Source organism: Pan troglodytes, chromosome 9, assembly GCF_028858775.2.
Source record: "Pan troglodytes isolate AG18354 chromosome 9, NHGRI_mPanTro3-v2.0_pri, whole genome shotgun sequence".
Lineage (NCBI taxonomy): Eukaryota > Metazoa > Chordata > Mammalia > Primates > Hominidae > Pan > Pan troglodytes.
In genome coordinates this window covers 120,914,819-120,941,907 of record NC_072407.2, presented here as the reverse complement: position 1 = coordinate 120,941,907, position 27,089 = coordinate 120,914,819, and the positions used below count along the sequence as shown (strand labels likewise).

General features: G+C 49.8%; 1 protein-coding gene and 1 long non-coding RNA gene across 2 annotated transcripts; one reads left to right on the top strand and one right to left on the bottom strand.

The window, feature by feature from the left end:
- Positions 1–37: 37 nt before the first annotated feature.
- Positions 38–2,132, top strand: LOC129136484 (uncharacterized). The gene is made up of 2 exons (XR_008538163.2): positions 38–312; positions 760–2,132. It is a non-coding gene; the product is annotated as an uncharacterized LOC129136484 (long non-coding RNA).
- Positions 2,133–16,728: 14,596 nt separating this feature from the next.
- On the bottom strand, positions 16,729–26,640 carry FOXR1 (forkhead box R1). The gene is made up of 6 exons (XM_522201.8): positions 26,021–26,640; positions 19,164–19,238; positions 18,813–19,060; positions 18,349–18,575; positions 17,283–17,521; positions 16,729–16,806 (listed from the first exon to the last, which is right to left on the bottom strand). Exons 1-6 carry the CDS (start codon positions 26,079–26,081, stop codon positions 16,778–16,780), a joined length of 879 nt encoding a protein of 292 aa, XP_522201.4. The 5' UTR covers positions 26,082–26,640; the 3' UTR covers positions 16,729–16,777.
- Between the last annotated feature and the right edge of the window lie 449 nt (positions 26,641–27,089).

Genomic DNA, 27,089 nt, shown 5'->3' with positions numbered 1-27,089 from the left:
GCCCAGGCCTCTAGTCCCGCCCAGGCACCAACATCCCAGAGCTGGGCGGGTTAAGGAGGAGGATGGCGCCGTCCCGCAGATGTGCGGGGACGCGCGCCCGCCGCAACGTGAGGCTCATAGGCCACACGCAACTCTGAGCATTGGCCAGGACCTGTAGTAGCCAACAGGACACTTAATAACTGATGTATAGGTGCGCACTGTGTGTCCAGAGCTTTACGTTAACCACCTCACTGTGTCATCTCGCTGAGGTTGTGTGGTTTACTATTACTGTTATTAGCGCATTTTTAAGCGGGAAACCTGAGGCATGAGGAGGTAAGGAGCTTTGAGGAGGGTTGCACGGGTGTTAAGTAGCGCGGTCAGCACCTGATCCCCGTCACTCATCAGTACGGCGGTTGGAGGGGAATGCCTGCCGGAGGGGACCACGAACTAAACTCAATCGCCCCCACAGGGTGTGCTCGCCGTGGTTCCTATAAAGCTGTAAGGGAGGCTACACAGCGTGCAGCGTTGTTGCTGAGGGATCGCACACTTCCCGTAGATTTTCTTGCTAATTCTGGTGCACTAACGTGGATGGGCTGCTGTCTGTAGGGCCTGCACAGGGTCAGCGCTACAGAATTCAGGCCCGGCGTAGCTACTTCCAACCCTTCAGATCTTCACTTCCTGTTGGAACTGTCCTCTAGACTGTAGCCTCTGCCAGAAATAATTTATTTTGAATACCCTTGTAACACCCAATTCCTTGATCTCCTATCATTCCCCTGGCAGGGTCAGTCCTCGACCTTGTCCCCCCAGATTGCTTCGTCTCTGAATCCAGACTCTGAAGTTCGGCTCTGCCTACCACCTTAAGTTATCCGATGTGGCCTTACCGTCAGCCTAGTCTTTGACTACAGGAAGACCTCTCTTCCTGAAGAAGACGCCTCTTTTCATCCATTCACTCTGGAAATGATTCAACGTCTGCCTGCTGCTGATGCTTTACTCTCCACCAGGGGTTTTCGAAGTGTGCTTCCCCATTCCCCCTGGGCCTATAGCATCAGCATCAGGGAACTTGTCAGTAACGCACATTCTTGGGCCCCAACCCAGAACTACTGAATCAGAAACTTGGGGTGAGGGCCTGTCGTGGTGGCTCACGCCTGTAATCCCAACACTTTGGGAAGCAGAGGAGGGTGGATCACCTGAGGTCAGGAGTTGAGGACCAGCCTGGCTAACATGGTGAAACCCTGTCTCTACTAAAAATAGAAAAATTAGCCAGATGTGGTGGCGTGTGCCCATAATCCTAGCTACTCGGGAGACTGAGGCAGGAGACTCGCTTGAACCCAAGAGGCAGAGGTTGCAGTGAGCCAAGATTGCACCACTGCACTCTAGCCTGGGCGACAGAGTGAGACTCCGTCTCAAAAAAAAAAAAAGAACTCAGGGTGAGGCCCAGCCGGCTGTGGTTTTATGAGCTTTTCAGGGGATACTGATGCGGGATCAAATTTGAGAAGCACTGGTCTAGGTCTTAGATCCTCTTGCTTCAGTTTCGTCATTGGATCTCAGGAATGTTCAGCTACACTCTCAAGGCAACTTCTTACTTCACTTGACCTTCCAAGACCTCTCGTTCTGTCAAACGCCAATTTTGGATCAACCCAGGCATGCTTCCCTCATGTGTTCCAAAGCTGGTCAGAGTAGTCTACACCACTATCTGCTTCAACTTCTAGTAACGTCTAAGCCTTCAGCAGTTTTGCTTATGAAACTGCTTCACTGAAGTTCTCCACCACCAAGTAGTCAGCTGGCATCGGAATTCGGCTTGTGTCAAATGGAACTCAACATCTTCCTCTTCAGGACATCCCCTATTTTCATCCTCCCAGTGAATGACACCACCAAGTTAAAGCCTGGAGGCTGGGTGTAGTGGTTCATGCCTGTAATCCCAGCAGTTTAGGAAACCGAGGTGGGCAGATGGCTTGCGCCCAGGTGTTTGAGAGCAGCCTGGCCAACATGGCAAAACCCTGTCTCTACAAAAAAGTACTGCCGGGCGCGGTGGCTCACGCCTGTAATCCCAGCACTTTGGGAGGCTAAGCAGGCAGATCACCTCAGGTCAGGAGTTCAAGACCAGGCTGGGCCAACATGGCAAAACCCCATCTCTACTAAAAATACAAAAATTAGCCTGGTGTGGTGGCACGTGTCTGTAGTCCCAGCTACTCGAGAGTCTGAGGCAGGGGAACTGCTTGAACCCAGGAGGCGGGGGTTGCACTGAGCCTGTTGCGCCACTGCACTCCAGCCTGGGTGGCAGAGCAAGACTCTTATCTCAGAAACAACCAAACACAAAACAAAAATTAGCTGGGCCTGGTGACATGTGCCTATAGTCCCAGCTACTTGGGGGGCTGAGGCAGGAGGATTGCTTGAGCCTGGGAGGTTGAGGCTGCAGCAATGAGCTGTGTTTGTGCCACTGCACTCTAGCCTGGACAACAAAATGAGACCTCGTCTCAAAAAGTAAAAAAAAAAGCCGGGTGCAGTGGCTGACGCCTGTAATCCCAGCACTTTGGGAGGCCGAGGCGGGCGGATCACAAGGTCAGGAGATCGAGACCATCCTGGCTAACACGGTGAAACCCTATCTTTACTAAAAATACAAAAACTTAGTCGGGTGTGGTGGCACGCACCTGTAGTACCAACTACTCAGGAGGCTTAGGCTGGAGAATCGCTTGAACCCAGGAGGTGGAGGTTGCAGTGAGCCGAGATTGCGCCACTGCACTCCAGCCTGCCAGCCTGGGCAACAGAGCGAGATTCTATCTCAAAAAACAAAAACAAAAAAACCCAGAATAACTCACCCCAAACTTCCAGGTTTTTTTTTTTTTTTTGAGACGGAGTCTTGCTGTCGCCCAGGCTGGAGTGCAGTGGTTAGATCTCGGCTCACTGCCACCTCCGCTTCCTGGGTTCAAGTGATTCTTCTGTCTCAGCCTCCTGAGTAGCTGGGATTACAGGTGTGTGCCACCATGCCTGGCTAAATTTTGTATTTTTAGTAGAGATAGGGTTTCACCATGTTGGTCAGGCTGGTCTCAAACTCCTGACCTCAGGTGATCCACCCGCCTCGGCCTCCCAAAGTGCCAGGATTACAGGCGTAAAACTCCCATGCTGGGCTGGTCAAAGTGCTGGGATTACAGGCATAAGACAACGCACCTGGAACTTGGCTTGTGTCAAATGGAACTCAACATCTTCCCTTTTACTAAACCCCACCCAACATCCACTGCGCACAAGTTGTCTTATTCACTGGACTTCTAATATGTTTAAGGGGTCTGTCCCCATTTATTTTTTGAAACAGGGTCTTTCTGTGTTGCCCAGGCTGGAGTGCAGTGGTTGTTCACAGGTGCCAACCTACTATTGATCAGCATGGGAGCTTTGGGGTTTAAAAAAAATTTTTTAAGCCAGTCATATTTAGCAGTGGGGGGTTGTATACCAACTTTAGTGACACTAATGTTATTAAATTCTAATAACCCACTACCATCAGACCAGCCCAGCTTGGGAGTTTTGACCTGCTCCATTTCCGACCTGGGCTGTTTCACCCCTCCATAGACAACCTGGATAGTCCCCTGTCCTGGGAGGTCACCATATTGAAGCTGAACTTAGTGTGGACACCCAAACTGCATAATGCATTACAGTCTAGAACTCCTGGGCTCAAGGGATCCTCCCACCTCAGCCTCCTGAGTAGCTAGGACCACAGGGTGCACCACCGCGCCCAGCTGTCTTCCTTTTTTTTTCTGAGACCGAGCCTCACTCAGCTGTCCAAGCTAGAGTGCAGTGGTGTGATCTCCATTCACTGCAACCACTGTCTCCTGGGTTCAAGCGATTCTCCCGCCTCAGCCTCCTGAGTAGCTGGGATTACAGGAACCCACCATCATGCCCGGCTAATTTTTGTATTTTAGTAGAGATGAGGTTTTACTATGTTGGCCAAGCTAGTCTTGAACTCCCGACCTCAGGTGATCTGCCCACCTTGGCCTCCCAAAGTGCTAGGATTACAGGCATGAGCCACCACCCCCAGACCCCTACCCTTAAAAAAAATTATATATATATATATATATATATATATATATATATATAAATATAATAGAGAGGGTTGCGCTATGTTGCCCAGGCTGGTCTTGAACTCCTGGGCTCAAGGGATCCTCCTGCCTTGGCCTCCAAAAGTGCTGGGATTACAGGCATGGGCCACCGCACCCTCTTACATTTTTTTAAAACTCAGAGCATACCTCATTTCAATTTTCCTCCTCTCTTGCTTGGGTTCATGTAAAATCTTTCTAACTGGTTTCCAAGTGTCTGCTCTATTATGCTCCGTATATCCTCCATACTCTAGTCTGCTCCTACGAACTTCAGCATCTTCGGCCCCTCTGCCTGGAATTTACATCTTTCCAATCCTGCCTCACAAATTTTCTATTATATAAGGCTCTGAAATATGAACTAGAAGTAATTTCCATGAAGCTGATGACTTTATCTGGCATATGGTAAGCTCTGAATCAATGTTTATTGAAAGAATGAAATGTCACCCCTTTGTGAAGCCTTCCAGAGTTGTCCCTGAAGAATTAATTTCTCAACTCCAAGGTCCTTTGCTCATCCTGTCATCATTTTTGTCTAGTAGTCAGTTGAAAACCAATAATTGAAAAGCTCCTTGGCCAGGCACGGTGGCTCACGCCTGTAATCCCAGCACTCTGGGAGGCTGAGGCAGGCGGATCACAAGGTCAGGAGATCGAGACCATCCTGGCTAACACGGTGAAACCCCGTCTCTACTAAAAATGCAAAAAATTAGCCAGGCATGGTGGTGGGCACCTGTAGTCCCAGCTACTCAGGAGGTGAGGCAAGAGAATGGGGTGAACCCGGGAGGCAGAGTTTGCAGTGAGCCGAGATCGCGCCACTGCATTCCAGCCTGGATGACAGAGCGAGACTCTGTCTCAAAAAAAAAAAAAAAAAAGGCTCCTCAAGTGCAGGGATTGTGTTCTATTCATGCCTGACTCTTAATTAACAGATGGCGGCTCTCTATGTACACTTGTCCAATTAAGTAGAAAACATCAAAACCCAGGCACCCTGAGGTTAAGATGCCCTTTAGTGGTGGGAGTTAGTGCATGGAAGGAGCCCAGGAAGCATGCAGCTAACAGCCTGCTAATTAGTAGTATCAAGCTACCAAATGGACTCATGGGTAGCTTTCCTTAAAAATTGTAAAAAAATGGGGCCGGGCATGGTGGCTCACGCCTGTAATCCCAGCACTTTGGGAGGCCAAGGTAGGTGAATCACTTGAGATCAGGAGTTCGAAACCAGCCTAGCCAACATGTGGCCAACATAGCGAAACCTGGTCTCTACTAAAAATACAAAAAGCCAGGCGTGTTGGTGCTCACCTGTAGTCTCAGCTACTCAGGAGGTTGAGGCAAGAGAATCGCTTGAACCCAGAGGCAGAGGTTGCAATGAGCTGAGATTGCACCATTGCACTCCGGCCTGAGTGACAGAGTGGGACTTCATCTCAAAAAAAAAAAAAAATTGTACAAAATTTCCTTTATTAAAAATTGTAGCTCCCTCTCCCTCTCCCCCTCCCTCTCCACGGTCTCCCTCTGATGCCACCAAAGTTGTGAAAGCCGAGGCTGGACTGTACTGCCGCCATCTCGGCTCACTGCAACCTCCCTGCCTGATTCTCCTGCCTCAGCCTGCAGAGTGCCTGGGATTGCAGGCGCCTGCCGCCACGCCTGACTGGTGTTTGCATTTTTTGGTGGAGACGGGGTTTCGCCGTGTTGGCCGGGCTGGTCTCCAGCTCCTGACCGCGAGTGATCTGCCTGCCTCCGCCTCCTGAGATGCCGGGATTGCAGACGGAGTCTCGCTCACTCAGTGCTCAATGTTGCCCAGGCTGGAGTGCAGTGACGTGATCTTGGCTCGCTACAACCTCCACCTCCCAGCCGCCTGCCTTGGCCTCCCAAAGTGCCGAGATTGCAGCCTCTGCCCGGCCGCCACCCCATCTGGGAAGTGAGGAGTGTCTCTGCCTGGCTGCCCATCGTCTGGGATGTGAGGAGCCCCTCTGCCCGGCTGCCCAGTCTGGGAAGTGAGGAGCGCCTCTTCCCGGCTGCCATCCCGTCTAGGAAGTGAGGAGCGTCTCTGCCCGGCCGCCCATCGTCTGAGATGTGGGGAGTGCCTCTGCCCCGCCGCCCCGTCTGGGATGTGAGGAGCGCCTCTGCCCGGCCGCGACCCCATCTGGGAACTGAGGAGTGTCTCTGCCCGACCGCCACCCAGTCTGGGAGGTGAGGAGCGTCTCTGCCCGGCCGCCCCGTCTGAGAAGTGAGGAGCCCCTCCGCCTGGCAGCCGCCCCGTCCGGGAAGTGAGGAGCGTCTCCGCCCGGCAGCCGCCCCGTCCAGGAGGTGGGGGGCAGCCCCCGCCCGGCCAGCCGCCCCGTCCGGGAGGAAGGTGGGGGGCACCTCTGCCCGGCCACCACCCCGTCTGGGAGGTGGGGGGCGCCTCTGCCCGGCCGCCTCGTCTGGGAAGTGAGGAGCCCCTCTGCCCGGCCGCCACCCCGTCTGGGAGGTGTACCCGACAGCTCATTGGGAACGGGCCATGATGATGATGGCGGTTTTGTTGACTAGAAAAGGGGGAAATGTGGGGAAAAGAGAGAGATCAGATTGTTACTGTGTCTGTGTAGAAAGAAGTAGACATGGGAGACTCCATTTTGTTCTGTACTAAGAAAAATTCTTCTGCCTTGGGATGCTGTTAATCTATAACCTTACCCCCAACCCCGTGCTCTCTGAAACATGTGCTGTATCCACTCAGGGTTAAATGGATTAAGGGCGGTGCAAGATGTGCTTTGTTAAACAGATGCTTGAAGGCAGCATGCTCGTTAAGAGTCACCACCACTCCCTAATCTCAAGTACCCAGGGACACAAACACGGTGGAAGGCCGCAGGGTCCTCTGCCTAGGAAAACCAGAGACGCTTGTTCACATGTTTATCTGCTGACCTTCCCTCCACTATTGTCCTATGACCCTGCCAAATCCCCCTCTCCGAGAAACACCCAAGAATGATCAATAAATACTAAAAGAACAAAAAAAAACAAACAAACACAAAACAAACAAAACCAACAACAACAACAACAACAAAAATTGTAGCCCAGGTGCGGTAGTTCATGCCTGTAATCCCAGCACTTTGGGAGGCCAAGGTAGGTGAATCACTTGAGATCAGGAGTTCGAAACCAGCCTAGCCAACATGTGGCCAACATAGCGAAACCTGGTCTCTACTAAAAATACAAAAAGCCAGGTGTGTTGGTGCTCACCTGTAGTCTCAGCTACTCAGGAGGTTGAGGCACGAGAATCACTTGAAACCAGGAGGCTGAGGTTGCAGTGAGCTGAGATCATGCCACCACACTCAAGCCTGGGTGACAGAGCTAGACTGTCTCAAAAAACAGACAAACAAAAACTATAGGCTGGACACGGTGGCTCATGCCTGTAATCCCAACAGGCAGATTGCTTGAGCTCAGGAGTTTGAGACCAGCCTGGGCAACATGGCAAAACCTCTTCTCTACTAAAAATATAAAAAATTAGCCAGGCAGGATTGTGTGTGTCTGTGGTCCCAGCTACCAGGGAGGCTGAGATAGGACGATTACTTGAGCCCAGGAGGCAGAGGTTGCAGTGAGCTGAGATCTTACCACTGCATTCCAGCCTAGGTAATAGAGCAAGACTCAGTGTCAAAAAAAAAAAAGAAAAATTGTAAAAAGCAATTTCTTGTAAAAAACAAAAACTGTACAGAGGCTACAAACAATTGCCCCATTTATGTTGCCTACCCAGTCCTCAAAGATGGCCATTGCTCTTTGACACCTATATTGATCAAGATGTTTTCTCTGTTTAGACTTCGTATATATGTGAACATAATTTCTGCCATATTTGGAGTAATTTTGAACACACTGTTCTCCTACTCTTTTTTAATTCCTCAAAATGTATTTTGGTTATCTTTTTTTTTTCTTTTGAGATGGAGTTTCACTCTTGTTGCCCAGGCTGGAGTGCAATGGTGCCATCTCAGCTCACAACAACCTCCGCCTCCCGGGTTTGAGTGATTCTCCTGCCTCAGCCTCCCGAGTAGCTGGGATTACAGGCATGCACCACCACACCTGGCTAATTTTGTATTTTTAGTAGAAACAGGGTTTCTCCATGTTGGTCAGGCTGGTCTTGAACTCTCGAACTCAAGTGATCCACCCGCCTCGGCCTCCCAAAGTGCTGGGATTGCAGGCATGAGTCACCGTGCCTGGCCTTGTGGATATCTTTCTATGTCAGTACATAGAACTTGATATTAAGTGCTATCTATATACTGATGACTCTCAGTGTATTTACATTTTCAGCTCAGACTTCTCTTCTGAACTCCAGACTTATAACTATCTACTTGACATTGACATAACCACCCTGATGTCTCACAGATTCCTTTTTTTTTTTTTTTTTTGAGATGGAGTTTTGCTCTTGTTGCCTAGGCTGGAGTGCAATGGCGTGAGCTCAGCTCACCACAACCTCCGCCTCCTGGGTTCAAGCTCAAGCAATTCTCCTGCCTCAGCCTCCCAAGTAGCTGGGATTACAGGCATGTGCCACCACACCCAGCTAATTTTGTATTTTTTTTTTTTTTAGTAGAGATGGGGTTTCTCCATGTTGGTCAGGCTGGTCTCTAACTCCCCACCTCAGGTGATCCACCCACCTCGGCCTCCCAAAGTGCTAGGATTACAGGCGTGAGCCACTGTGCCCGGCCCCACGCCCCCCCCCCCTTTTTTTTTTTGAGATGGAGTCTTGCTCTGTCACCCAGGCTGGAGTGCAGCGGTGTGATCTCAGCTCAGGGCAACTTCTGCCTCCTGGGTTCACGCAATTCTCTTGTCTCAGTCTCCTGTGTAGCTGGGATTACAGGCGCGTGCCACCACGTCTGGCTAATTTTTTTTTTCTTTTTCTTTTTTTGAGACAGTGTCTAGCTCTGTCACCCAGGCTGGAGTGCAGTGGCGCGATCTCGGCTCACTGCAACCTCTGCCTCCTGGGTTCAAACGATTCTCCTGCCTCAGCCTCCCAAGTATCTGGGATTACAGGCGCCCGCCACCACGCCCAGCTAATTTTTGTATTTTTAGTAGAGACAGGGTTTCACCCTGTTGGCCAGTCTGGTCTCAAACTCCTGACCTCATGATCCGCCCGCCTTAGCCTCCCAAAGTGCTGGGATTACAAGTGTGAGCCACCGTACCTGGCTAATTTTTGCATTTTTAGTAGAGACAGGGTTTCACCATGTTGGCCAGGCTGGTCTCAAACTCCTGAACTCGAGTGATCCTCCCACCTCAGCCTCCCAAAGTGCTGGGATTATAGGTGTGAGCCACCGCCCCTGGCCTCACAGATTCCTTTTTTTTTTTTTTTTAACTGGAGACAGGATCTTGCTCTGTCACTACTCAGGCTGGAGTGCAGTGGCACAATTATGACTCACTGCAGGCTTGATCCCCCTGGGCTCAAGCAATCCTCCCACCTCAACCTCCCAAGTAGCTGGGACCACAGGCACACGCCACCACGCCCAGCTTATTTATTTTTTGTAGAGAGGAGGTCTCACCAGGTTGCCCAGGCTGGTTTCCAACTCCTGGGCTCAAGTGATCCACCCACCTCTGCCTCCCCAAGTACTGGGATTACAGGTGTGAGCCATCGTGCCCGGACTTGTCTCACAGATACTAAACACAGAACGCTCAAACCTGCTACTCCTGCAGGCTTCCTCTCCTCACCATTCACCTACTTGCTCAAACCAAAAACCTCAGAGTCATTCTTGCCTTTTCCTTCTTTTTTTTTTTTTTTTTGAGACAGAGTCCCGCTCTGTCACCCAGGCTGGAGTGCAGTGGCGCGATCTTGGCTCACTGCAGGCTCCACCTCCCAGGTTCACGCCATTCTCCTGCCTCAGCCTCCAGAGTAGCTGGGAATACAGGTGTCTGCCACCACACCGGCTAATTTTTTGTATTTTTAGTAGAGATGGGGTTTCACTGTGTTAGCCAGGATGGTCTCGATCTCCTGACCTCGTGATCCGGCTGCCTCAGCCTCCCAAAGTGCTAGGATTACAGGCGTGAGCCACCACGCCCGGCCATTCTTGCCTTTTCTTCTCCTGCAGTCACTACTATTGACTTGTTTTTTCAACCTCCACGATGCATCATCAAATTGTTCTTCTCCCCGTCTCCATCTCTACTGTCACTACTACTCCAACCGGCCTGATTTACCGCAGTCACCTCCTAATGGGTGTTCCTGCTTCCATGTTGGCTTCTCCCCACAACAAGCCACTTTCAATGAATGGCTAATTGTGATTAACAACGACAACAACAAACAGTTATGTAAGTTACTTCAATTACTTTCCACCATACTGGAAAAAAATCCAAATGCCCTGTCATAGCCTAGGAAAGCCTACCCTGCCCCTCTCCCAGTTTTACCTTGGATCTTTCTGCCCTTGTTTAGTGTATTCTCTCTTCCATGGTCTTATCCCCGTTTGCTCAAAAGGCCAAGGTATGTCTCTACCTCCAGGGCTTTGTCCATTCTAATGCCTCTATTAGAATGCTTTTCCTCCGGCCTGGGGCGGTGGCTTACGCTTGTAATCCCAACACTTTGGGAAGCCATGGCAGGGAGATCACGAGGTCAGGAGTTCGAGACCAGCCTGGCCAACATGGTAAAACCCTGTCTCTACTAAAGGTACAAAAAGTTAGCTGGGTGTGGTGGTGTGCCCCTGTAATCCCAGCTACTCGGGAGGCTGAGGCAGGAGAAGCTTGAACCCGGGAGGCAGAGGTTGCAGTGGGCCAAGATTGTGCCATTGCACTCCAGCCTGGGTGACGGCACGAGACTCTGTCTCAAAAAAAAAAAAAAAAAAAAAAAAAAGAATGCTTTTCTTTTCTGTTCTTCAGCCTGGCTAACTTCTCCTCATGCTACAGGTCTCAGTTAAAATGTCACTTTCTTAGAAAGGTCCTCTCTGATCTCCCCTCCAATCTAAATTAGATGCCAATATTGCTTTCTCTCAAAATAACTCCATCTTTTTTTTTTTTTTTTTTGAGAAGGAGTCTCACTCTGTTGCCCAGGCTGGAGTGCAATGGCACGATCTCTTCTCACTGCAACCTCCGCCTCTCAGGTTCAAGTGATTCTCCCGCCTCAGCCTCCCGAGTAGCTGGGATTATAAGCACCCACCATCATGTCCAGCTAATTTTTGTATTTTTGTAGAGACAGGGTTTCACCATGTTGGCCAGGCTTGGTCTTGAACTCCTGACCTCATGTGATCTTGCTTTGGCCTCCCAAAGTGCTGGGATTACAGGCATGAGCCACCGTGCTTGGCCAATAACCCAGTCTTTACTCAATATTACCATTGTGCATTATTGCACATAATTAGTGTATTGGTTTAGTATCTTTACATCTAGACTGAAAACTGTGAGGAACCATTTGGGTTTCTTTGCTGTATCCCTAACACCTGGCAAGGGCCTGGTATAGTGAAAATGCTTAACAAATAACTGTTGAAGTCTAGGCACGGTGGCTCACACCTGTAATCCCAACACTTTGAGAGGCTGACATGGGTGGATCACTTGACCTCAGGGAGGGTACAAGACCAGCCTGGGCAACATGGTGAAACCCCATCTCTACTAAAAATACAAAAATTAGCAGGACGTGATGGCATGTGCCTGTGGTCCCAGCTACTCAGGAGACTGAGGCAGCAGAATTGCTTGAACCTGGGAGGTGGAGGTTGCAGTGAGCCGGGATTGCGATCCTGCCTAAAAAAAGAAAAATAACAAAATAATTGATAAGTGAAAACTAGGTGCAAGTATAGGAGTTGAGAGCAAAGTGGGCAAAGGCAGATTTTTTCTTAGTAAACGCTGTATTGTTTTGTACTTTCTTTCTGATCTGCTGCATTTTGGGATCCACTTGCAACTTAAACCTGATGTTGGCCAGGTGTGGTGGCTCACACCTGTAATCTAGTACTGTGGGAGGCCGAGGCGAGTGGATTGCCAGAGCTCAGGAGTTTGAGACCAGCCTGGGCCACATGATGAAACTTCGTCTTTAGTAAAATACAAAAATTAGCCAGATATGGTGGTGCACGCCTGCAGTCCCAGCTGCTTGGGAGGCTGAGGCAGGAGAATCGCTTGAACCTGGGAGGCGGAAGTTGCAATGGGACGAGATTGCTCCATTGCACTCCAGCCTGGGCAACAGGGTGAGACTCCATCTCAAAAAACAAAAACAAAGCAAAAAAAACCCCTGATGTTAACAAGAATGTGCACAGCGATAAGGCTGTATACGAAGTGCAGATGACGTGGACAAATTGAGGCCAAATCAGATGAAAGCAGAGCTCGGGACTCAGGACCCCTCCTTCCTGGGAGCTGAATAGACTCGGGTGGCAGGAAAGAGGCTCTGGCTGCCGGATAGCTCTGGGTGGGCCCAGAGCAAATGACCTGACCTGGTCCCCCTCACCCACTCCTGCAGTGGCTATCACTTAGCAATCAGCATCCAGGCTGGGTGCGGTGGCCACGCCTGCAATCCCAGCGCTTTAGGAGGCCGAGGCAGGTGGATCACCTGAGGTCAGGAGTTTGAGACCAGCCTGAACAATACGGTGAAACCCCATCTCTACTAAAAATACAAAAAATTAGCCGATGTGGTGGCGGGCGTCTGTAATCCCAGCTACTCGGGAGGCTGAGGCAGGAGAACTGCTTGAACCCAGGAGGTGGAGGATTGCTTGAGCCCAGGAGTTCAAGGCTGCACACGAACTGTGATTGTGCCACTGAAGGGCCCTATCTCAAAGACAAAACGAAAAATAAATAAAAATTTAAATGAGGAGGCGGGAGCTACATCAGATTGGAGTTACCAGCAAGGAAAGCAGGGAGGAAAAATGAAAAAGTGAGACTACCTCAACCCTGGTCAGTTGCAGAGACCTGGGAGCCCTCTGGACAAGGGAGCCACTCTCTCAAGAGTGAAGCAACACCCACTGCCACTTCAAGACAGGAGTGATGCCCAGCCCAGGTGGGCAGTGGTGGCCTTGAAGGCAGAGCTTTGTTTCTGTGCAGGCCTGTTGGGCAGGAGGGAAGAGCGGAGAGGGAGTGAGATCTGGCATCGCCTCTAAGCACTGAGTGTCTGTGGGATCCCTAAACAGCCCTGAACCTCACTCATTCCTTCCTTGTCCTCAGGCTTCTCCCTATTCCCCACAGATCTAAGGCTGCCAGCTGTCCCTGCCCTGAGGCTGTCCCCTGCAACCAGGGAGGCCACAGCCCCCCAGCTGGGACCTGCAGCCTCAAGGACTCTTATTCCACAAGTGGCTTTTCCTGAGGGTGTGCTGGAGACAAACAGCATGGCGAAGGGTAATGAAACTCAGGCCCTATTTTTCTTTTGAGACGAAGTCTCCCTCTGTCACTCAGGCTGGAGTGCAGTGGCGTGATCTCTGCTCACTGCAACCTCCACCTCCTGGGTTCAAGTGATCTTCCTGCCTCAGTCCCCGAGTAGCTGGGATTACAGGCTTGTGCCCCACGCCTGGCTAATGTATTTTTAGTAGAGACGGGGTTTCGCCATGTTGACCAGGCTGGTCTCCAACTCCTGACCTCAGGTGATCCGCCTGCCTTGGCATCCCAAAGTGCCAGGATGACAGGCATGAACCACTGTGCCCGGCCTGAGAGAGGAAGATTTTTCTACAGAAGTATTTCAGCTAATAAGCTAAGAAAATAGAAAATTAGGGCCAGGGACAGTGGCTTACACCTGTCATCCCAGCACTTTGGGAGCCCAGGAGTTTAAGACCAGCCTTGGCAACATAGGGAGACCTCATCTCTAAAAGAAATAAAAATTTTAAAAAGTTAGAAAATTAGGAATATGATTCCTAATACATTTTTGAAAATTTTGGATGTGATTTTTTTTTTTTTTTTTTTTTGAGACGGAGTCTTGCTCTGTCGCCCAGGCTGGAGTGCAGTGGCACGATCTCAGCTCACTGTAAGCTCCGCCTCCCAGGTTCATGCCATTCTCCTGCCTCAGCCTCCCGAGCAGCTGGGACTACAGGCGCCCACCACCACGCCCAGCTAATTTTTTATATTTTTAGTAGAGACAGGGTTTCACCGTGTTAGCCAGGATGGTCTCGATCTCCTGACCTTGTGATCCGCTCGCCTCGGCCTCCCAAAGTGCTGGGATTACAGGCTTGAGCCACCGCACCCGGCCTGGATGTGATGATTGTATCATGTTCAGTCTTTTTAGAGAAAAGAAATGATGTCTAGAAATTGATTCAAAATAATCCAGGGAGGCCAAGGCAGGTGGATCACTTGAGGTCAGGAGTTCAAGACCAGCTTGGGCAACATGGTGAACCCCTCTCTCTATTAAAAATACAGAAATTAGCTGGGCGTGGTGGCGCTCAGCTGTAATTCCAACTACATGGTAGGCTGAGGCAGGAGAATTGCTTGAACCCGGGAGGCAGAGGTTGCAGTGAGCCGAGATCGTGCCACTGCATTCCAGTCTGGGTGACAGAGTGAGACTCCGTCTCAAAAAACACACACACACACACACACACACACACAATAATCCAGGAAAGGGGAATGAATGTGTTAATAACATTGCCTGTGGGGAGATGAAGCTGGATGACAGACAGGTGGGGTTCATTAGACTGACTTTGTATGTGTTTGAAATCTTCAGTCAACAAAATATCAGTTGGCTAGTGCCTGTAATCCCAGCACTTTGGGAGGCTGAGGCAGGCAGATCACAACGTCAGGGGATCGAGACCAACCTGGCCAACATGGTGAAACCCCGTATCTACTAAAAATAGAAAAATTAGTGGGGCCTGGTGGCATGTGCCTGTAATCCGAGCTACTTGGGAGGCTGAGACAGGAGAATCGCTTGAACCCGGGAGGCGGAGGTTGCAGTGAACCGAGATCGTGCCACTGCACTCCAGCCTGGGCAACAGAGCAAGACTCCATCTCAAAAAAAAAAAAAAATCAAACCAAACCAGGTGGATTGCTTGAGCCCAGCAGTTCAAGACCAACCTGGGAAACAGAGTGAGACTCCATCTCTACAAAAAATTTAAAAAATTAGCCGGGTGTGGCTGGGTGAGGTGGCTCACACCTGTAATGCCAGCACTTTGGGAGGTAGAGGCACGTGGATCACCTGAGGTCGGAAGTTTGAGACCAGCTTGACCAACATGGAGAAACCCCATCTCTACTAAAAATACAAAATTAGCTGGGTGTGGTGGTGCATGCCTGTAATCCCAGCTACCTGGGAGGCTGCAGCAGGAGAATGGCTTGAACCCAGGAGGTGGAGGTTGCAGTGAGCAGAGATCGCGCCATTGCATTCCAGCCCGGGCAACAAGAGCAAAACTCTGTCTCAAAAAAAAAAAAAAAAAAAAAAAAATTAGCCTGGTGTGGTGGTACACACCTGTAGTCCCAGCTCCTTGGGAGGCTGAGGTGGGAGAACTGCCTGAGCCCAAGGAGTTCGAGGCTATAGTCAGCTCACACCTTTAATCCAGCACTTTGGGAGGCTGAGCAATTGGACATCTACAAGCCAGAAATGAACCTTGACCATACAGAAATTAACTCAAGAGGCCAGGTGTGGTGGCTTACGCCTGTAATCCCAGCACTTTGGGAGGCCAAGGCGGGTGGATCACCTGAGGTCAGGAGTTGGAAACCAGCCTGGCCAAGATGGCAAAACCCTGTCTCTACTAAAAATACAAAAATTAGCTGGGCCTGGTGGTGCATGCCTGTAATCCCAGCTACTAGGGAAGCTGAGGCAGGAAGATCGCTTGAACCTGGGAGGCGGAGGTTGCAGTGAGCCAAGATTGTGCCACTGCACTCCAGCCTGGGCAACAGGGCGAGACTCTGTCTCAAAAAAAAAAAGTCACCTGCCGGGTGTGGTGGCTCACACCTGTAATCCCAGCACTTTGGGAGGCCAAGGCGGGTGGATCACCTGAGGTCGAAAATTCGAGATCAGCCTGACCAACATGGAGAAACCCCATCTCTACTAAAAAATACACAAAATTAGCCGGGCTTTGTGGTGCATGCCTGTAATCCCAGCCACTTGGGAGGCTGAGGCAGGAGAATCGCTTAAACCCAGGAGGTGGAGGTTGCGGTAGGCCGAGATTGCACCATTGCATTCCAGCCTGGGCAGCAAGAGTGAAACTGTCACACACACACACACAAAAGTCATCTGTAAGCTTTAAAAACAAAACAAAACAAAACATGGCACCTCCCCAAAGCACCTTTCTACGCTCCCTTAGCACATGCCCTCACCGCTATTGCAGCTAACACAATGCAGCGCAGTTCTCCCTGGCACCTGTATTCTATCCTGAGCTTGGTACACAGTAGCCACTTAAGGAGTATCAATTGAATGAATGTGTGGTGCTTACAGAATTGGCTGCTACAAACGGGCATCTCCCAGAATAATTTTTACAGATGGAGTCTTGCTGTTGCCCAGGCTAAAGTGCAGTGGTGTGATCATGGCCGACTGCAGCCTTGACCTCCTGTGCTCAAGGGATCCTCCTGCCTCAGCCTCCCAAAGTGCTGGATTACAGGTGTGAGCCACTGCATCCAGCCAAGATTATCTTCATAATCCAGAAAAACGGAAATTGCTCCAAGATGCTTTAGAAGGCTATGCATTTTCCTCCTTTGAGGAAAGAAAATTACGGACTCCCTTTGCTGCATGGCAGGCACCTGCCCCATTGCCTCAGGAGCATCTGTAAGCTGAAGGCATCCCATCTCCAACCTTGGAGTTGATCTCCACCTCCACCCTTAACCCCATCCTTAGAGACCCCACCTCCAACAGACACACACAGAAGGCTACTGAGGGTAATTTTAATAAAGCATTAGCTGGCTGTTGCTTCTTGGGGTTAAAGATCAAAGAGGAAGGGCATCACATCTGTAAGAAAAGGAGAGAGTTCAGGAGTTTATACTTCACAATTGCTGTTTCCTAGGCCTGGGATGCTCTCTCATAGCAGGTGATCTGCTTCTTTCACTCAAGGCTCAAATGCTGCCTCTTCTATGAAGCCTCCCTGCACTGCTCCAGGGAAAGTAGAAGTACTCTTTGTACATAACCTCTATTAACTGTGCTTCTCATGTTGTGTGCTCACTATTGCCTAGGCTGCTGGGCTTGGTAAGGCCAGTTGCCCCTTAGTTGTTTGCCCATGGATTCCTGGCACATCACGCCCCACACTGGTGGGGGAGGTCTCACCTCAGGCAGGCATCACCTGAGGGTCTCAGATCACTGTTAATCTCCCTGTTTCCTATAGAAGATGCATTCCCCCACCCCCACGGTGTGACCCAGGCTTCCACACTTGGCCTTGGGTCAGGATTCTCAGGTCTCTTCCCCTTGGGCCCACGCACAAGTCTTCACACCTGGCTGGCTCATGCACTGTTGGATACTTTCTAGCCGAGTGGAAGCCAAGGCGCGGGCCTCCTCCGCAAAGCGGCGGTGTCCCTCCTCGGTCAACTTCCAGAGGCAAGATCGAGGCCGTGTGCTGGCCCCGCCCTGCATGCTGACAGGCACTTTCTCAAAGCTGTCTCGAAAACAGAGATTGTGACGGACAGTATTCTTCCAGCCTTCCGGGGCCGTCCGGAAAAAGGGGAAGTGCTTTCTATGGACAGGGAGGAGAGGTAAGGAAAGGCATGTTATGTCTGGGGAATGCCCTTCTCTGGAGCATGTTCTACCCAGGGGCCAGGGGCTTTAGCCCTTCTCTCCAGGGGGATAGTAGCAAGTTGGCCTGGAGTTGCTCTTTGCTAACTGAGCACGTGGCAAAGCATCCACGTGGTGCGTGGCTCACCTGAACCCTCCCTCCCTCTGAGGGCCCAGGGCTTGGACCACAGCATGAACAAAGCAGAATCAGGCCAAGCAGCTCCCGTAGGAGGAATCTTGGTTGAGGACGGACACCACTTGAAAATTCCTGTCCCGAGACATTAGGCACTTCTCCTAACACTGGGAAAGGGCCCGAGAAACTCCCTTCCTCACCCTCCTGTGAGCAGGACTATCTGAGCTAAATGGAAAATCCTTCTCAACTGGGTTCCCTGCACCCCTGGGGGTGCAGGGAGCTGTGCCAGGCAGTCCAGTCCTAGCAGAAGCAGGTGGGAACTGTTGGGGAAACCTGACTTTAGACTGGCTGATCTTCAGAGGATGGTGGGGAAACTGTTACCTGACCCAAGTGAATGTATGTTTTAAAGGAGAACTATACCCAAAGAACACTGAAAACTAGTTAAAAAGAAAAAAAAAAAAAAAACTAAAGCCATAAAATGTGGGCACAATGTGGGCACAAATGCACCTGGGAAAAGGGAACTGGGAACATACTCGTCCTCTCAGACCCAGATAGGGAAACCAGGTCAGCAACCCAGGGCCTGGGATGGATTGGAAGGCATCAGCCCGGGGCCCTGGCCCCCACTTCCCCCTCCTCGCAGGGCCCCCGGCACATACCGAGTGAAACTGTAGATCTGTTGCACGTTGAGGCCACAGGGGGAACTGTTTCTTAATGCCAGGGCAATTAGGTGGAAGTAATTGAGAGGGGGCCGGGACCAGAGCCTCCCCGCCTGGCTGCTGGCTTGCCGAAGCCTCCGACTCTGGAGGGGGGCCCTTTTGTGAGGGGATGGGAGAGCCACAGAGGAGCTGTCTTCCTGGTCCTCAGCCTCCTCCTCTTCTGTGAGCTAGAGGAGCACAGAGTAGGAACTGGTCCTGACTCCTCAGCCTCTACTCCAGGGTGCAGTGGCAGGAAGGGGGGGTGGTCTAAGGCCACCATTTGGGCTTCTCCCCAACCCAAGCATGTAGGTAATTTCTGAACCCATTCACCTTTTGCTATGGCTAAGAGAGCAGAACTGTAATGGCTCTTCCCCATGCCCCTCGCCTACTGCCCAAGTCCCACTCCCATCCCCAAAAATGCATACCTCCCAGGTGCTGGGGGAAAAGGCAAACCGCTTCCGAGGGGGAGACCGCTTGCTGGAGGACTGGGACAGTGATTCCACCCCTGCGGCCTCTGAGCAGCTGGCATCTTCCTCCTTCTGGGGTGGCTGAGAGGAGGGGAGTGTGCTTGTCAGGTCCTCCCTCTTCCTACGTCCTGAGACCTCCAGCTTTCCAGGGGGATACACGATGTTGGGGTTTACCCACATCCAGAGGTTGGGCTCATAATCTGGACCTGTGCAGAACAAAAGGAGATTGTGTGCCACAGCCCACTGGCTTTGGGTGCCCCTGGTCTCCAGCCCAGGCCACAGAAACAGGTCAGAGAACTCAATACGTACCATCCTTATCAGGGTTGGGTTTTTTCTCTAGGGGTAATTTTGGTGGCTTAACAATTCGGAGTTTATATCTGGCAACTGGCAAAAAGAAAGACAGACAGAGTCAAAACATCCTAGAATATCCCTTTGCGACCCTAGGATCCTAGGCCTTAAGGCTTCTCTGGGAGAAGGTTGTGGGCCCTGCCTTGGGAGTTAACGTCACATTCTACTTCTACTGGTTTTCCCTTTACCTCTCTGACCTTCTCATTCCCCTCTGCATTCTTTTCTTCTCACTCTACTTATACTATCCCTGAATGATCTCATGCATGCCTGTGGCTTCAGTTAACATCTATAAAAAATGTAGAGCTCTCAAATCTTCACCTCTGGCCTAGCATTCTGTGCTAGCCCTTAAGGAGAACTGCCTACTGGATGTCTTTACTTGGGTAGCCCACAGGCACTTCAAACGCGCTTCTAAAACTGAATTCCATCTTCTTGCTCTTCCTCCTGTATTCTTGTGTTTTTTTTGAGACAGGGTCTTGCTCTGTTGCACAGGCTGGAGTGCAGTGGTGTGCTCAAGAGATTCTCCCACCTCAGTCTCCCAGGTAGCTGGAACTACAGGTACACGCCACTGCGCCCCACTAATTTTTGTAATTTTTTTTTTTCAGATGGAGTCTCGCTCTGTCGCCCAGGCTGGAGTGTAGTGGCGCGATCTTGGCTCACTGCAACCTCTGCCTCCCAGGTTCAAGTGATTCTCTTGCCTCAGCCTCCCAAGAAGCTGGGACTACAAGCGCACGCCACCACACCCGGCTAATTTTTGTATTTTTTAGTAGAGACGTGGTTTCACCATATTGGCCAGGCTGGTGTCGAACTCCTGACTCGTGATCTGCCTGCCTCAGCCTCCCAAAGTGCTGGGATTACAGGCTTGAGCCACCGCGCCCAGCCCAATTTTTGTATTTTTTGTATAGATGAGGGTCTATGTTGCCTGGGCTGGTCTCGAGCCCCTGGATTCAAGCAATCCTCCCGCTTCGGGCTCCCAAAATGTTGGGATTACAGGCATGAGCTACCATGCCTGGCCTTCCTGTATTCTTTGTCTTAGCAAGTGGCACCACCATTAACTGGTTGTTCAGGACAAAAACTATTTTTGCCCCCTCACTGTCCCTATGAGTGTCATTATATTACAGATGAATCTAGGCTTTTGTTTGAGAAATTATATACTTATCGGAGAGCTCAGTAATTAGAGAGGATGCCTATTATGTTGCTAATATTCAACATAGTATTCAAAAAAGGAAAAAGTAGCAAAAGATAGAAAAATTGGGTTTTTTTGGAGACAGGGTCTTGCTTGGTTGCCCATGCTGGAGTGCGGTGGTGTGACACTGGCTCACTGCAATCTCCACCTCCCAACTCAAGCAATCTTCCCATCTCAGCTCTTAAATAAAGAACTTAAAAGACTTGAACAAAGACTTATAATACATACTATTAAGATGCCAGTTACCCTCAAAATGAATCTGTAAGTTTTATGCACATATTATAGCACAAAAATTAAAGTTTGGCCAGGTGCGGTGGCCCACACCTGTAATCCCAGCACTTTGGGAGGCCGAGGCAGGTGGATCACTTGAGGTCAGGAGTTCGAGACCAGCCTGGCCAACAAGGCGAAACCCCATCTCTACTAAAAGTACAAAAAATTAGCCGGGCATGGTGGTGTGTACCTGTAGTCCCAGCTACTTGGGAGGCTGACGCAGGAGAATCACTTGAACCTGGGAGGCAGAAGTTGCAGTGAGCTGAGATCGTGCCACTACACTCCAGCCTAGGTGACACAGCAAGACTCTGTCTCAAAAAAAGTTCTAACATAGTAAAAATCACCATAAGCAAAAAACAAATAGACAAACAAACAAAATAGACAGCAAAACTTCAATCCAAATTTCTCAGTTCTCTGATACATAGAGAGCTCCTACAAATCAATATGTAAAAGGTCAACACAAACTTAGAAATGGACAAATGATATGAATCAGCATTCACAAGGAGGGGATAACTGAATGGCTAACGAGATGATCAGCATTATTAATAATAAGAAAAACACTGTAAGATAATGAGATAATCAAATTGACTGGAATTATAAAGATAATACCAAGTGTTGAGAAACATCCAAAGAGACAGAATCTCTTATTATACTGCAGTTCTGTGTATCAACTGGAGCAGCCCTTGTTAAGAGCAATCAGGCAGGACCACAATTTACTCTACCTTACTGTCTGCTCCTGGATGTATATATTCAAGTTAATACAGGAACTTATATACTAATCAATCTCCATTGTTACTATCATCTACTGACCTCCTGGTTTAGCTGTCACTCTCCAACACTACTCCTGCCTTAAATCTTGGCTGCTGGCCAGGTGCAGCGGCTCACGCCTGTAATCCCAGTACTTTAAGAGGCTTAGGCAGGCGGATTGCTTGGGCCCAGGAGTTTGAAATCAGCCTGGGCAACAGGGTGAAACCCCATCTCTATAAAAAATACAAAGATAATAATCTAGCCGAGTGTGGTGGTGTGAGCCTGTAGTCCCAGCTACTCAGGAGGCTGAAGTGGGAGGATGGCTTGAGCAGGGAAAGGGAGGTTGCAGTGAGCCAAGCTTACGCTATTGCACTCCAGCTTGGGCAACAAAGCCAGACCTTGTTTCAAAAAACAAAAACATGATCTTTGCTATTTACTGAACTCTTCTCCAGCGAGTTTGACTTCTACTCTACTGTGGACACTCCCTCAGGCATAACCTAAACCAACAACTGCAACCTCTCCGTAACCTCATTTATGCACCACATAAAAACGCACCACCTCGTGTCTTTCTGGCTAACTCCCTCAACCCCAACTATGATCCCACTGAGGTCACCAGTCCACTGAATTATGGTTTTGGCGCACTCGTTTGGCAGAGGTGGATTTAGTCAGGGTTGTGGTTTGGCCAACAAAGTGCTCCAAAGCCACAGATGATCCAGGGAACCTGCGTAATATCTGACCATGGGATTCAAGTTAGTTGAATAAGGGTGGACATATCAAGTGATTGAAACAGTGAAAAGGTGATAGGATCAATGGACTGGTGATCTCATTGCGACCCAAGGATAGCACCTCTGTATGTCTGTGTCTCGCTTTGGCACAGATCCCCCATGCTTTTTCAAGGACGTTGTTCCACAAATCTTCCCCTCTCTTTCCTGTGTCACTAATTTTTTGTCTTTGTTGGGTCATTCTCATCAGCATGCAAACATGCTGTTAATTCTCCCATTTTAGGGACCAGGTGCAGTGGCTCATGCTTGTAATCCCAGCCTGCTTTGGAAAGCTGAGGCAGGAGGATCACCTGAGCCGAGGAGTTCAAGGCTGCTCAAGGCTGCTCAAGGCTGCAGTGAGCTGTGCTGGTGCCACTGCAGTCCAGCCTGGGCACCAGATAGATACCCTGTCTCTAAAACAAAAAAAAAAGAAGAAAGAAAAAGAAAAAGATTATCCCATCTTATTTCCTGTTGAGGCATAACACATTGCCTCTACTTCCCCTCCTTCCACTCTTAAACCCCCTTCAGTCAGGTTTTTCGTTCTACCACTTACTAAAACCACTAACCAGGGACCTCTGCTTTGTTAAGTCCAATCATCACTTACATTCCACTCATCCAACCCCTCCCTCCTTGAAAGGCTTTTTCCACTTGGTTTCCAGGACACCACAGACGCCCTAGTTTTGATTCTCAATAGTCTTTTTTGCTAGTTATCTCTCTTCTCTCCAATCTCTTTACAATGGACTGCCCCCAGGGCTCATTCTTGTTCCTCCTCTATTCTTACTCCTTAAGTTCCACCCATATACCAAAAGACCCAAAATTTACATCTGCAGTCCCCACTTCTCTCCAGAACTCCAGGCTCATGTATCCAACTGCAGACTCAATGCTTCTACTTGGATGTCTAAGGATCTCCAGCTCAGCATATCCAGAACAGAATTCCTGATCTTCCTTCCTAAACCTGTCTCCCACTCAGTACAAGGCAACTCTATCCTTCCACTAGGTCAAAACACTTTGAAGGCTCATACTCAATTGTCTGTCTTATACTCCATATCCAATCCATCAGCATAGCCAGCTGGTTCTCCCTGCTACTACCCTGGCCCAATCTACCATCATCTCTTGTCTGGATTACTACTTCAGCCTCCTAGTCTCTGTACATCCACAGTCTACTCTCAACACAACAGCCAGAGTGATCTTTTCAAATATAGATCATGCAGGACTAGCCACATAATTTGTAGGGTCCAGTAAAGAAAACATGAGGCTCCTCGTTGAAAAATTATTAAAAATTTCAAGACAGTGACAGCAGTGTATTAAACCAAACACAGGCACCTAGGCAACTGCACGGGTCACACACTCATGAAGCAGACCCTGAGAGCATGTCACTCCTCTGCTCAATTTGGGAGGTAGGAGGATTGCTCGAGTCCAGGAGTTCAAGACCAGCCTGGGCAACATAGGGAGATCCCCATCTCTACAAATAGTAAAAAAGTTAGCCAGTGTGGTGGCCTGTGCCTGTGGTTGCAGCTTTGGGGACTGAGGTGGGAGCATTGCTTGAGCCTGGAGGTAATTGTGCCACTGCACTCTAGCCTGAGCAAGAGCAAGAGCCCATCTCAAACAAAACCTTACAATCAATCCTCATCTGACTCAAAGTCAACCCTAAAGTCCTTAGAGGACAGGCATTCCTGCTGTCAACCACACCCTTCGGAGCTCTTTATTTACTGTCATCCAGCCTTACTGACCTTACCACTTTCCCTTCAAGTATCCTCTGGGCTCACTCCACCCCTCCTATCAACTATTTGCTCAAATATTATGTTCCTAATTGAGTTCAACCCCACAATCTTATTTAAAACTGTAGCTGTGGCCTGGCGCGGTGGCTCACACCTGTAATCCCAGCACTTTAGGAGGCTGAGGGAAGCGGATCACTTGAGGCCAGGAGTTTGAGACCAGCCTGGCTGGCCAACATGGTGAAACCCTGTCTCTACTAAAAATATAAAAATTAGCTGGGTGTGGTGATGCATGCCTGTAATCCCAGCTACTGGTGAGGCTGAAGCACAAGAATCGCTTGAACCTGGGTGGCAGAGGGTGCAGTGAGCTGAGATTGCGCTACTGTACTCCAGCCTGGGCGACAGAGTGAGACTCCATGACAAAAAAAAAAAAAAAAAAAGAAGGCCGGGTGCGGTGGCTCACACCTGTAATTCTAGCACTTTGGGAGGCTGAGACGGCGGATCATGGTCAGGAATTCAAGACTAGCCTGGCCAACACAGGGAAACCCCATCTTTACTAAAAATACAAAAATTAGCTGGGCATGGTAGCACGTGCCTGTAGTCCCAGCTACTCGGGAGGCTGAGGCAGGAGAATCACTTGAACCTGGGGGGCAGAGGAGATCGCACCACTGCAGCGTGGGCAACAGAGCCAGACTCCATCTCAAAAAACAACAAAAACAAAAAAAACTGTAGCTGCCACCACACCCTTCCCCTATTCCTGAGTCTCCTTCTCCTGTTCTTTCCCCATTGCAGATTATCACTTTATAGCATACTATATGATCTACCCATTTATTATACTTCTGTGGATTATCTGTCTGCCCCCAGTAGAAAGTAAGGTTCCTTGTCTGTTCTATTCACTGTGTATCATGAGTGTCTAAAACAGTGCCAGGTCAGTTGGAGGTGCTCAATACATATTTCTTGAATGAAGAAACAAGAAAGAATGTTCATTAGCATTAATTATGGTGGCAAAGAGTTGGAAGCAATCTAGGGGTAAAGAAAATTAAAATGTAAAAGGTGGGACACCCAGCTGATAGAATACTAACAACAATCAGAAATAATGAACCAGGTCTGAATTTAGCAACCTAAAACAACAGCTCTCAAAAACAATGAGTGGAGAAAACAGACGTTAAATGGATTAGGGTTGGTAATGGGAGCAGCAGAGGTAATGGAAGGAGGGGTGGAGACTTAAGGGGCAAAAGGAAGAGTTAAGGTCGGGGGCGGTGGCTCAGGCCTGTAATCCCAGCACTTTTGGGAGGCCGACATGGACAACATGGTGAAACTCTGCCTCTACTAAAAATAAAAAAAATTAACAGGGCGTGGTGGCGCACCCCTGCAATCCAGGCTACTCAGGAGGCTGAGGCGGGAGAATCGTTTGAACCCGGGAGGCGGAGGTTGCAGTGAGCCGAGATCGTGCCACTGCACTCCAGCCTGGGCGACAGAGCAAGACTCCGTCTCAAAAAAAAAAATTTAGAAAAAAAAAAAAAAAAAGAGTTAATCCAAGGGCCTTGCAGGCGAAAAGGTACCATGAATGTGGGGAGTAATTATGTCAACTCTCCACACTTGACGTCCAAAGAAGAAAAAGAAAACCTAAAAGATCGCGATGGTCAACTAAGCATTTGGCAAGTACGGAGCACTTCTAGGTGTCAGGCAATATGTTAAGAGGTGAGAATACAGCCATGGATAAAACGATGAGGCCTGTTTTTTTAAGAGACGGAAAAGTAACTGAAATATACAGTGTAGCAAATGGCGACCAGCGCCAAGGAGAAGACCCAGAAGAGGCCTTGGAATGTTCTGGGAGCCTGGCGGGTGACGTAGAGTGGAAAGCCTCCGTTTTTAGGTGAGACCAGCTGTCCTCCAGGAGCTTCCAATTGAGTCAGGCGCGAACCCCCCCAGCCCCCAAACCACTCCCGAGTAGAGTTCGCGAGTGGGGGTGGAGCGGGGGCGGTGGAGCTAAGCCGCGGAGTGGGGGGGGGCTCGGCCCCCCAAGCCTCCCCGGGAGGTGGGGGCGAAGGCTGGGGAGCCGCTCTGCCCCGGGGTCCCGCGAGCCCCTAGGCCACCCCTCCGCCACGCCCAGCCCCCCACCTCACCCCACCCGCTACTCACGTTTCTGCTCCGCTAAGGAGAGGTGAGATGTGGTGAAGGCCAGAAAGAGCTCGTTCCCCATGTCCCAGTCCAGCAGTCCCGGGACCTGGCCATGGAGGCTGGCCCAGAAGTCGAGGTGTTGGAGCTTCACGTCCACCTTCGGGGCTGGCAGAGGCGCGGCGGCGCGGAGTGGGGACGCGGAGTGGGAGCGCGGCGGCTGAGGAGCGACCCTCACAGGCGCCTTCTCAAATGCGCCGGCTCCGATTGAGTTAGCTTGGCGGCAGCTCAGGTGTGGAGCGGTGCATTTGACGCCTTTAATCTCTTCAGGACCGCGCCGAGGAACGCTTAAGAAGACCCTCCTTGACTCTACCCTTACATGCCGGGGGTCGAGGACCTGGGGATCCGGAAGGGACCCCAGATCATCTTACGCATCCTCGTTTGCCGAAGCCCCTTGCCCCTTATTTCATTGAAAAGGCGCCATGGTCACGTGATCGTATTTATTTATTTTTTATAGTTTTGCTGTAACATTGATCCTTTCTACCATAATAGTATTAGTAGTTACTTTCTAGAAGTTATGAAAGGTTTATGGTTTATCCACGATCACATCTGTAGTAGATGGCGGAGATGGAATTACATTGGATGGTGATTTGATTAAAAAAAATTTTTTTTTGTCTTTTGGCCGGATGCGGTGGTTCACGCATGTAATCCCAGCACTCTGGGAGGCCTAGGTGGACGGATCACCTGAGGTCAGAAGTTTGAGACCAGCCTGACCGATGGTGAGACCCCGTTTCTACTAAAAATACAAAAAAATTAGCAGTGCGTGGTGGCTCACGCCTGTAATCCCAGCTACTAGGAAGGCTGAGGCAGGAGAATCGCTTAAACCCGGGAGGTGGAGGTTGCAGTGAGCCGAGATGGTGCCACTGCACTCCAGCCTGGGGGACAATAAAATTAAAATAAAAATTTTGTTTTTAATAATTTCAGATTTGCAGAAAAATCCCAAGAATGCTACAAAAAATTCCTGTATACTTTTTCACCCAGACTGACCAATTACACCAATTATTAACATTTTATCACATTTATATTTTTATTT

Coding starts and splice junctions, on each gene's coding strand:
- FOXR1 (XM_522201.8), bottom strand. CDS start 26,081: ATGGGGAACGAGCTCTTTCTGGCCTTCACCACATCTCACCTCTCCTTA. Junction 19,239..26,020: donor CTCCTTAGCGGAGCAGAAAC/GTGAGTAGCGGG, acceptor TCTTTTTGCCAG/TTGCCAGATATAAACTCCGA. Junction 18,576..18,812: donor TTTCCCCCAGCACCTGGGAG/GTATGCATTTTT, acceptor GTGCTCCTCTAG/CTCACAGAAGAGGAGGAGGC.